Source organism: Capricornis sumatraensis, chromosome 18 (assembly GCF_032405125.1).
Source record: "Capricornis sumatraensis isolate serow.1 chromosome 18, serow.2, whole genome shotgun sequence".
NCBI classification, from domain to species: Eukaryota; Metazoa; Chordata; class Mammalia; order Artiodactyla; family Bovidae; genus Capricornis; species Capricornis sumatraensis.
The window spans coordinates 74,125,481-74,137,957 of NC_091086.1; the positions used below are offsets into that span (position 1 = coordinate 74,125,481).

At 47.1% G+C, this 12,477-nt stretch overlaps 1 protein-coding gene across 1 annotated transcript in view; it reads right to left on the reverse strand.

The window, feature by feature from the left end:
- The window catches only part of ADAMTS16 (ADAM metallopeptidase with thrombospondin type 1 motif 16), a 173,280-nt gene that overhangs the window by 100,403 nt on the left and 60,400 nt on the right, over positions 1–12,477 (reverse strand). Inside the window, exons 8-9 of the mRNA XM_068990533.1 lie at positions 5,836–5,973; positions 317–470 (exon numbers count right to left, since the gene is read on the reverse strand). Of these exons, the coding sequence (XP_068846634.1) occupies positions 317–470; positions 5,836–5,973 (292 nt within the window). The remainder of the gene's footprint in view (positions 1–316; positions 471–5,835; positions 5,974–12,477) is intronic.

Here is a 12,477-nt window from a genome sequence, read left to right on the forward strand (position 1 = left end):
AAAAGAATGCAGCGTATTAATTTGCCAGCTTCCACCAACCAAGAGCTCTCACTGAACTCCCGCATGATAAATCCGCAGGAACTGACCCAAGAGGCCAAGTCAGTACTCGGGAGAAAGCTGATGCCTACCGCAGCATCCACGGCGGTCTTCTTTGCCAGTAAAACATGGGTTTCCTGTTATACAGGGCCAGCCCTAACACACAGGATTTGACATTTGGTAGGTACCCAATAAACGCAGCATACATCAACGTCAGCTTCACTGAATAAAACGGTTTTATGAAGCATTTCGCACTGAACACTTGCCAACACTCGCTTGCCTTTTTGAAATCCAGCATGCAGAGCTTGGCTTTCTCTCCAAACTGCCACTTGCACTGCGTGTTTGCGTCGTATAACTCTCCGGGCAGCTGCTCGGGATACCTGTACTCCTTCACGGGCTTTGGCCGGTCGGCAAGGCAGGTAGCCTGGGCGGTGCTGGAACACAGAGGAGCTGCTGGTGAGGCCAGGAGTTACCAAAGGTGTACACGCAATCAGGCCTTTTGTTTCCCCTCATGGAAATCTACAACATGTCTTGTGCAAAGAAGAAGGGACACTTTTTTTCTTTTCCCCTGATGTCGAAATAAAACATTTATCTTAATCGTATTTCAATATAGGGGCCACACGTTCATCATCTATGTCACCTTTTCTGAGGAGGCCATTTGCTATTCATGGGATCTCTCACTTAGCATGGGGAAAGTGGGAAGAAATGGTACAACCAGATTCTCGAGGCGAGAAGCTCCTATAACAGACACCGTCTAAAGTACACTCCTTGCCAGGAACAATAAAAAGATGAAATGAGCGTTGTTAACAGCAGAAACGTGATCAACCCATTTCAAAGGCTGTGATTTTTTCCTTCCTCCCTTTCCTGCACAATAGCTTCCAATACGGAGGCTGACTTCTGACTAGATTCCCAGGCCTAGAAGAAGCTCATTCTTTCCTTCAGTTCACTAGCAGATGGTTAACTACCAATTAGGGATTTCTTCCTCCACCAACAGGGCATTCTCTTCCCTACAGAGACATGCTTCGGGATAATTTTTCATTGGGAGGGAGGAGGACAAACAAGTGTTTGCAAATAGCAACTAAATTCTGCTTATAAATTTCCATAAGCAAACGTTAACAGCAAAGAAACAAAAATAAAACACTTCTGTAATCACAACAAATTCCACGGCAGTAGGTCACCTTAGGCATCTCCCAACTTTTCTTTGTGGGGTTGTTCACCTTGACGGGAATCTTTACCTCACCCTACTCACCCCAAAGTAACAACCTGTTCTCTCTTTCTGTTTTTCTTTTCAACATCCCACACATTCTGAAATCATACCATGTCTGTCTTTCTCTGACTCTTTTCACACATTTCATAATGCCCTCAAAATTCATCTACGTTGTCACACATGATAGAACTTCCCTCTTTCTCGTGGCTGAACGATATTCCACTGTGTGCATGGGTAGATATAGACACAGTCATATGAGCTTCCCAGGTGGCGCCGGTGGTAAAGAATCTGCCTGCCAGTGCTGAGACTCAGGAGGCTTGTGTTCTATCCCTGGGTTGGGAAGATCCCCTGGAGGAGGAAATGATGACCCAGCCCAGTATTCTTGCCTGCAGAATCCCATGGACAGAGGAGCCTGGCGGGCTAAAGTCCATGAGGTCGCAAAGAGTCAGACACCACGTAGCGACTAAACGCACGCACACACACACATACCAGTGCACACACACATATAAACATCACATATACCTCGTATGTACCAAATCCTCTTTACGCTTCCACCCCCTGAAGGACGCTCAGGCTGCCTCCATGACTTGGCCATCGTGATGTGCTGCAGATCACGACCTCCGTGGAAGTTACACTGAAGTGTGTGCGCGTGTGTGCCAAGTCGCTTCAGTCACATCCCACTCTGTGACCCTATGGACTGTGGCCCCCCAGGCTGTAAAATGTTATTGAGCTTATAATTTGGTACATATATATATATTATATATGTGGTCAAGCACAGCAAAAAAATAACATTAATGAAGAATATTAGGCCAAACCAGAAGTTCTATAAGAAAATTTCAAAGTCCTTTTCCCCACTATGACTCATGAACCATAACAGGTTAAAGACCTCCAGAGATTTTTTTTTTTTAACCTTCACCACCTCTTCTTCCAACAGAGGACACGGGCCATCAGAAAAGGCTACCTACTTGCCATGGTCAAGGCCTCCCAGGCTTACACGGGAAAGTCCAGGTTGGCACATGAGCTGATTCCCTGGCTGATCTACGGGAAAGTGCTCATCCTCCAGTCTCACAAAAACTACATTTAGCCATGACTCAAGGGCTTGTTTTTCTTAAGATCAATATTAAACAGAAGGGCAAGATATAAACTGAAGTATCTTGTTTCTCTTATGCCCCCAAACAGACTCTTTCAGGCCAAATCAAATTTTCGCATCCACAGGGTGGTCTGGGGCACGCCAGGGCATCCGTGCCCCTTTAAACTCCTGCTTTCCCGCAATGACCTTTCTCATGTATGAATGTGGATTATGTGATGAGAGGGCTTCCCTCGTGGCTCAGACAGTAAAGAATCTGCCTGCAATGCGGGAGACCTGGGTTTGATCCCTGGGTCAGGAAGGTTCCCTGGAGAAGGCAGCGGCACTCCACTCCAGAATTCTTGCCTGGAGAATCCCATGGACAGAGGAGCCTGGGGGGCTACAGTCCTTGGGGTCGCAGAGTTGGACACGACTGAACAAATGTTTCAGTTCAGTTCAGTTCTGTGATGAGAGGGGAGGCGATGTTCTCTGATCAGCAGTTCATGATTCAAACTTTCAAGCAGCAAACTGAAGATGAGCCCATGTTGCCATTAAGTTCAAAATAATGAGCTAAAATTTCCCTAAGTCCTAGGCCTCCCAGATATAGACATGAGTAAATGTGATGAGGTCTGTCTGTCTGCAGGAAGTGACATACGTCTTTACTGATGAGTCTGAGGAATTTACTGTAAACACTTACTACTAAGTATAGAGAAAAGTCATGCTGACAACTTCAGGCCAATTGAGTTCCCTTATTATATATAATTTTTCTGTATACCCAATGCTAAACTGCTAATAAAAGAAAGCAGATTCATCTTTGAAAAGTTGGTCACTTGTCCTTACTCATTGTCGGGATCACATCCAAACTGCTGACTAACTGGTGGAGAATATAACAGTGTTTTGATTACTTAAAAGTTAGGGAGTCAGAAAACATGTAAAAGAAGATGGATTCAGGGTCATTAAGCCAATGAAAAATCAGGGTTGAAACACTGTGGGCACATTCAGTTCACAACCAGACACCTCAAGTACTAAGAATCTGAAGAGTGAATTTGACAATGAGAGGCTTTCTTGGAAAACTTGATCTTCCAAGAAAACACATTTCTGAGCATGAAAAAAAAAATCTTGCATTTTTATTATTATGTGGTGCAAAGAAATTAGTAAACTCCCTGAAAGCAACTGTTTATTACTGCATGGCTAGAAAAGAGTTTTACTAATCGGCACAAAAATCAATAAGCATACTTCAGCATGCATTTAACCTTCCAGTATCACTGAACAAAATAGCTTTGGGCTCCAGACTCTTATCAGTCATTGCCAGGGTCACATTTTGATTTGACGATTGCACCCATGATTAATGTCATGGAGAGAATTTTTCTCTCAGACTAGGACTGCTCTCTTTCCATGAGTTCTTCTATATTTCTTGGCAGTTTAAAACCCAAACTCTTTCATGAAGCTGATTTTCCCTGCAAGCCCACACTTTGCATCCCTGATGCCTGCACTTTTCAGGTTTTCAGAGCACATTTCAAAAAATTTATAATGTTTACATATCTTCATCAAGACCAGTAAGGTGAAAAAGAATTAAATTTTTAAGGATATAAAATTTATACAAAGGATTTGAGGTATAAAAACATTTAAAAATTTCCTTGTCAATACACTTCTTTGTTAGAGAAAGCAGAATCCTTCACACACACACACACACACACACACACACACATGCCCCTAAAAATTTGAGCAGCTGCATGAAGCAGCTAAAAACAGTGCTGACAATTCCCAACCTGACTCCAAGAGATCAGTGTACAGGGAAGAGCAGACGTTGAAAGGACCCATTGTGTCATGTCAGTGGAAGAAGAGTGTGAATGCTGCCCTTCTGGGAACAGAAATTTTAGAAAGCGATCAAGTGTATATCCCTAGAGTACAGGTTTGTATTACAGGATTCAGATTCGTTACTCTTGTTGTTTAGTCACTTAGTCCTGTACGACTCTTTTAGAACCCCATGGACTGAAGCCCACTAGACTCCTCTGTCCATGGGATTCTCCAGGCAAGAGGACTGGAGCAGGTTGCCGTGCCTGCTTCCAGGGGATCTTCCTAACCCAGGGATCGAACCCATGTCTCCTGAGTTGGCAGGCAGGTTCTTTACCACTGAGCCACCAGAGAGGCCCAGGATACAGATATCATCCACAAAATTCTCACCCTTCCAGGGTGGCACAGGATATGGAAAGCAGCCACCATTCCGTCAGGTGGTAAAATGTACCATCTTGGCTGAGGTCTCAGGGTAAGTCTGTGAGGGAGGACCACAGCTGCAGGCTGGAGGTCAGGCTGCAACTCAGAAGGCATGCTATGAGGTCTGGAGAAGCGCTGGAAGAGGCAGAAGGAAAGGGAAACGGGCCACTGGCTTGCTATCACAGGTGGGTGTGGGAAGCTGCCCATCGGATGATAAGCAACACACTGGGAGCACGGCCAAGAGGGAGACACCCGTGACCCTGCCCAAATGGTGCCCGTGACCCTGCCCAAATGGTGGTCAGGGAACAAGACTAATTCATTTGTGCAACAGGAGAAAAGAAAATCGAACCAGATTTCCTGCATTGCGGGCAGATTCTTCACCAGCTGAGTTACCCCGGAGGCCCTTATAAATGTATGTAGCTATATAAATCTATAATTATGTTTATATACACACATATACAGTTTTTATATTTCTAAAGAATTCTGTGCTAGTAAAACTTTGCTTACCTTGAAATACTTGTGTTGGTTTCTAGAAACACCTTAGCCCAATTTTAAGCTTCAACATCACAGCCAACGGCTGTCCTTTACAATCTATATGAGATAAATTGCTTCAGTTGTGTCCCACTCTTTGCGACCCTACGGACTATAGCCCGCCAGGCTCCTCTGTCCATGGGAGTCTCCAGGCAGGAATACCGGAGTGGGCTGCCACGCCCTCCTCCAGGGGGTCTTCCCCAGCCAGGGACGGAACCCGCATCACTTCTGTCTCCTCCACTGGCGGGCAGGTTCTTCACCACTGGTGCCACGTGGGAAGCCCCAGGGTCTATATATTTGTATGTTTCCCCCTGGTCTTCCTTCATTTCTTTTCTCTCTCTGACTTTCAAGTCTACTAATTTTTTTCTTGTGATAATCTGCTACAAATTCTTAAGGTAAGGTGGTTTCAGGTGTTAAGCTTTTTCCCCAAGAACATATAAGTGAAATAAGAGCGATGATTCTCACGCTCTCCTTGACGAAGCTCAGACATGTAAGTGTGTTTAAAGAGACCTAAGTAGCCACTTCCCTCCCGTTTCCAGCCAGCATGCGAGTATTTTGAAAATAAGGAAGCATGCTCTTTGCATCTCCTTTACAATGGGGGACCCCAACCCCCGGGCCACAGATGGCTCGTGTTCCAAGGCCCCTTAGGAACCTGGCTACACAGTAAGGAGGGGAGCGGCCGGTACCCCTGAGTCTGGGGACTGCTCCGATGGGACTCGGCGGACCCAGCCGTGAGCGTCCCAGGCACCGGGAGACACACAGCCAGCCGCGGGGCTCGTACCTTAAAAACCTGTGCAGGTACTGGCGGCTGCAGGGGGACCAGTAGAAGACCCCGTTGCGTCCTGCCAACGTGGGGGACATTATGTGGCCTTCCGACTTCTTGCACACGTTCCCCTCTCCGTCGTGGACCATGCCGAAGCTGCGGGAGAGAGACGGGTCTGTCAGAGCGAAGAACAAGGTCAGCGATCGCACGCGCTCAAACCAACACAGGTCAGCCCTGCGAAGACCCCTCCTCCTGTGTGCTAGGCAGGCCGGCAAGGGGAAACCAAACCGGGGAAAATATCCACGTGGTCATGGACCCTTCCGGGAGAAACTACCATTTGTGCAGCTATTGAAAGTGCCCACCATCTAACCAGAGCCCACGGCCAGGTATCTGGGAAGGGCAGACGTTTCAGTTATAAAAAAGCATTTCCAGTGCGGGGTGTGTGCGTGTGTGCTCGGTCACTCAGTCATGTCTGACTCTTCAGACTCCATGGATGGTGATCTGCCAGGCTCCTCTGTCCATGGGATTTCCCGGGCAAGAGTACTGGAGTGGGATCCCCTTCTCTGGGGATCTTTCCAACCCAGGGATTGAACCCAGGTCCCCTGCATTGGAGGCAGGTGTTTTGCAGATGGTCAAAACCCCAAACGCCAACAGTGCATCCTTACTGTCACTTGACAAAGCTGCAGCCTTGAGCTTGTAAGAATCCCACTGACAGCTGCTGCCTATGCCCATTAAATCAGCTGCTGCTTCTTAACTTCCTGAAGCTAGTCCGGTAGGATTGCCTCAGGTTGCCATCTTCATCCACCTCAGAAGAGCACAACTTGCTGCATTAGGAAGGAAGCCTGGGGACTTGGGAGCTCCATGACCTTGAAGACATCCCATCAGGGTGGATACACTCTTGGAGAGTCAAGCCATTTTTGGCCTTTAGTGTCTGGTACCCACTCGCTCAGGCTTCCCTGGCAGCGCAGCTGGTAAGGAATCTGCCTGCAGTAAGGAGACCCCAGTTTGATTCCTGGGTTGGGAAGATGCCCTGGAGGAGAGCATGGCAACCCATTCCAGTATTCTTGCCTGGAGAATCCCCACGGACAGAGGAATGCGGTGGGCTACAGTCCATGGTGTCACAGAGTTGGACGCAACTGAGCGACTTAGCACAGAGCCCACCCAGTCACTGTATGGAGTCCCAGAGAGCAGTTCCGAATGAGCAGGATACAGAAGGAAGGGGAAGGGAAGAGAGGGAGGACGCAAAGAGGGATGCACGGTTCCTGGATCCATGTGGGCTTTCCTCTGCCAAGAACCCCATGATGAATGGAGGGAGGGGCACAGGGCTGGGAGACAGCGACACATGGGAGGTGGGCTCCCAGGGGGCCGGGGAATCTGCACTTGTGGCAGAGGCTGGAGACTCCGCTGTTTTCCTTAGAGCTGTTTAACAATATCAGGAAGAAGAACGACTCCCATTTGTAAACAATTTTTTGGGTAGGACATTAAGCACATTAAGTACTATTTTCTCACTACAGGTCTACGAGGTAGACATTATATTTGCAATGACAGTGAGATGGGAGGCTGGAGACAGACTAGCCCAGGGCCTCAGAGCTGGGCCTGGAACCCAGTACTCTTGATGTCAGAGCTCGGGCAGGACCCATGCAATAGTGTAACCTGAGCGTGGGTGAAGGGTGGGTCCAAGGAAGCCTGATGCACAAACACTGCCCAGCTTCTGCACCATCCCTGCTCATCACCCAGGGGGATGCAGATGCGGTTATTGCGGCCTCCACCTGAAATTCCCTTAGAGCACTCAGTCAAGGAGAAGGTGACCGCACGGCAGAGGGGATGTGCCTGAGAAATGGAGGATTCAGGCGTCATCCACGTGGAGGCTGCCTCGGGGAGAAAGTGATGAAGGTGAAATAGCAAAGTGCCTTCCCCTGGATGGCCCTTGACTCGAAGATGAATACGACACATCAGGGTCCAGCAAGTGCCCTAGATGAATCTGCTACCAATTCTGCCTTCACTTCTAAGGAATTCAAAGCCACAGTATCCTGTGCCTGGGGATTCAACATCTTCATCAAAGGCATTTTCGATGATTCTCAGACTTGCCTGAGCATCAGAATATCTGAGAAATGTACCATACACTGGCTCCCCAAAGCCCACCTGGTAGAGTTTTGATGTAGTAATGTTGGGGGTTGTTGTTGAGTCTCTCAGTCCTGTCTGACTCTCTGTGACCCCATGGACTGCAGTTAGCCGGGCTTCCCTGTCCATCACTATCTCCTGGAGTTTGCTCAAACTCTTGTGCATTGAGTTGACAATGCCATCCAACCATCTCATCCTCTGTTGCCCTCTTTTCCTCCTGCCCTCAATCTTTCCCAGCATCAGGGTCTTTTCCAATGAGTTGCCTCTTTGCATCAGGTGGCCAAAGTATTGGAACTTCAGCTTCAGCATCAGTCCTTCCAATGAATATTCAGGGTTGACTTCCTTGAGGATTGACTGGTTTGATCTCTTTGCAGTCTAAGGGACTCTCAAGAGTCTTCTCTTGAGAGCATCAGTTCTTCAGCACTCAGCCTTCTTTATGGTCCAACCCTCAATATCCATCCATAACTACTGGAAAAACCATAGCTTTGATATATGGACCTTTGTCAGCAAAGTGATGTCTCTGCTTTTTTAATATGCTGTCTAGGTTTGTCATAGGTTTATTCTTTACCATCTGAGCCATCAGGGAAGCCCAAGTTGGGGGTTAGGTTCTGGTGTTTGGGTGAATCCTAACAAAATGATTCTGATATCCACCCAAACTTTAGCACTATGTTTCAAGTTGTTCTTCGAAGCAATACAAGCCCAAAGCTGCACTGAGGGAGTGAGGGGGATCAGCCTAGTGGCATGAAAGCGGCACTTAAGAATCACAGTTGATATTAACATTAATACCATCATGGAAGAATGAATAGGGCACATTCTGGAGATAAGGTTGGTATTTGGCAGCTAAGAAATAAAATTACTATTCAAGTTGTACATGCCAGACATTTTTTTTTTTTTAGCTTCCATGACTCACAGTACTTTATTCCAAGCGGTTACTATTCTATATTTTAAAACAATACATATTCCCTGTTTCTTGTGTACTAGCTTTTAAGTTTCTAGAGAACAGAAGGTCTTCTTAACTGTGCTCAGAGACCCAGCACCAGTGGACTTTCTAGCTTGTAACAGGTGCTCCAATGATGTCTGTTGAATGAATAAGAAAAACCCTTCCAGCTATAACACCAACTCAAATACCCAAATGTAGACATCATTTCAGATCAAACTGGACTTGAGAATTATATTCAGTGTCACATGCTTTTAATGTCTTTTACAGAATTTTCTTGAGTTATTCAACTACATCAGCCAGTATGTCCTTACTACCAAGGATATACCCAGGCCTCTCAGGTGGTGCTAGTGGTAAAGAACTGCCAATGCAGACTTCAGAGACATGGGTTTGATTCCTGGGTCAGGAAGGTCCTCTGGAGGAGGGTGTGGTGACTCACTCCAGTATTCTGGAGCCTGGTGCGGTACAGTCCATTGGGTCGCAAAGAGTCGGACATGACTGAAGTGACTTTGGCACGCATGCACGCAATGATATACCCAGGATGAACAAGCATGTTTAGAGGTTGCATCACTATTTCAGGCCGATCAGACAGCAGTGGTTAAGACAAAGGGAAGACCCTTCGGAAGCAACGCTGGGTCAGTCATCTGGAAGGTAGACCACACGCTGGCTATGATGATGGCGTCACAGGCAGGACCTGTCCAGACTCCGGTGCAGGCTTTTCCAGAAGCAAACCCGTCCTCCCTGACAGACAGGAAGTCCACATGGGGACGGCAGCCAGGTGGGACTCTTGAAGCCAGGGCAGCTCAGATAACCTGGGAGAACATGTGTTGTGGCAGTGGGGGAACCTCCAGCCAGGGTCTTGGCCCTGTCATTCACAAGTGGTTTGATGTGGAGCAAATTTTTCAAGTTCCTTAGTCTCAGTTTTCTCACCTATAAAATGGGATAATAAAACTCTCCTCTTAAACTGTTCAGCATATCTGGCACCACGCATGTCAAAAAAGGAAAATTTAAAATATCTCTTTCCCTGATTCAAGACACCCAGATGCCAGCTATCACTTGCATACATAACTTTGGTGTATGTGTCTGTGTGTGTGTGTAAGGGTGGTAATGAGGAGGCAGTTCAGCTGAAGATCAATGGGTTTCAGACACTTTTGGTCACAGAAACAAAAATCTTAAGAGGAATGACAATAGATAAAATTGGTAAGAAATGATGCTCCAACCTGCTGGGGCTCCTGGGGGACAGTCTGACAATCACCACATCAGATGATCTTTAAGCAACTATTGCTTTGATATTCTTTAAACCCTTAAAATCACCCAGGGCCTACCTGGTCCAGCTAGGGGCTCAGGCTGATGGCAGAGAACAGCCACAAATCAGTGAGGTGCACACGTCACCATCCAGCGCTTGGAAGGGCATCTAATAGCACCAGCTAAGGATGGCTAAACAGAATGGTATCCGCACACCAATTCTGTTTCTTTCCAAAAGCCTTCCCTGATCTTCCTTGCACATCTTGCCAAGCTTGCAGCCCTCACTGGTTGACCTCTCGCATGCCATGTCTATCTCACCTTGCTTTAGGCTTCTGGAGGGCACGGATCACTAGTCGGTTTGTACAATCCTGCACAATGGTCTGCTGGCAGAAGGCAAATTGTGCCTGGTGAACGGATCAGTGCGTGCATGTGTGTGCAGTCATGTCTGCCTCTCTGTGGCCCCATGGACTGTAGCCCACCAGGCTTCTCTGTCCATGGGATTCTCCAGGCAAGAATACTGGAGTGGGTTGCCATGCCCTCCTCCCGGGGATCTTCCCGACCAAGGATCGAACCTACATGTCCTGTGTTGGCAGGCGAGTTCTTTACCAACCAGGAAGCCCCCAAATGGGTTGGTAAACAGTAGAAAAAAGAGGGGGGGCAGGATGATGGCTCATGCATACTCTTGAGCGCAGTATGTTTAATATCTTCTTGATTTTCTGTGATGACCATGAAAATTATGTATTTAAGCCAACTTCATATATTAGCAATGCTCAGCTCAAGTAACAGAACTCAGATTGCACCTGCTTTAGGCAGAGTACATCATGAGAAATGCTGGACTGGAAAAAGCACAAGCTGGAATCAAGATTGCCGGGAGAAATATCAATAACCTCAGATATGCAGATGATACCACCCTTATGGCAGAAAGTGAAGAGGAACTAAAAAGCCTCTTGATGAAAGTGAAAGTGGAGAATGAAAAAGTTGGCTTAAAGCTCAACATTCAGAAAATGAAGATCATGGCGTCCAGTCCCATCACTTCATGGGAAATAGATGGGGAAACAGTGGAAACAGTGTCAGACTCTATTTTTGGGGCTCCAAAATCACTGCAAATGGTGACTGCAGCCATTAGATTAAAAGACGCTTACTTCTTGGAAGAAAAATTTTGACCAACCTAGATAGTATATTCAAAAGCAGAGACATTACTTTGCCGACTAAGGTCCGTCTAGTCAAGGCTATGGTTTTTCCTGTGGTCATGTATGGATGTGAGAGTTGGACTGTGAAGAAGGCTGAGCGCCAAAGAATTGATGCTTTTGAACTGTGGTGTTGGAGAAGACTCTTGAGAGTCCCTTGGATTGCAGGGAGATCCAACCAGTCCATTCTGAAGGAGATCAGCCCTGGGATTTCTTTGGAAGGACCGATGCTAAAGCTGAAACTCCAGTACTTTGGCCACCTTATGCGAAGAGTTGACTCATTGGAAAAGACTCTGAGGCTGGGAGGGATTGGGGGCAGGAGGAGAAGGGGACGACAGAGGATGAGATGGCTGGATGGCATCACTGACTCGATGGACGTGAGTCTGAGTGAACTCCGGGAGTTGGTGATGGACAGGGAGGCCTGGCGTGCTGCGATTCGTGGGGTTGCAAAGAGTCGGACGGGACTGAGTGACTGAACTGAATTGAGCTGAACTGAGGTCTCAGAGACTCCGGGAGTTTTATGTACAGAAACCCACTGACGAGGAGACCAGGCTATGCACCCTGGCATGGTCAGGCTGCCAGAGAACCACAGGGTATCTGGGGTCTGAGTTCCAGGGCCCTGCCTGCCGAATGGCATGACCTCCTTTGGCAAATGAGAATTTTTCAAATGGATTCATGCCCAGATGACACATTCTCCAAAATGTGTAGTTGAGCCCTCGTGCCTCTGCACCAATTCTTCAACACCTCCATCGAGCAAACCGCACACGCTGTGTGTGACAGGTGACTCAGTACAACCAGGAAGCCCACCCTGCACCAGACCTGGCTCAGCTGCACACTCGAAAGGAGCAGACACGTGCTCATTTGGCAATTCCTGTTCCTAGGTCAGATTTCCCAGTAGAAACCACAAGATGCCTTGAGATTAAAAAAGAACTGAACTTGGCAGAAGAAACGGGGTGGACATGAACTGAATCTTTTTTGAACTGTAAAGCTCTGTGCTTTACATACATATTGCTGTACATAATATAAATGCATTACAATTACATTATCCACTGTAATGATAAACCTGAATGACCAGGTCCTCTGAAGATAAACCAAACCTTCACCTGTGAAACAGGATGCTTTATAACTTAATCAACGTAATCACTTCTCCACTGATCTCCAGTGGTGCCC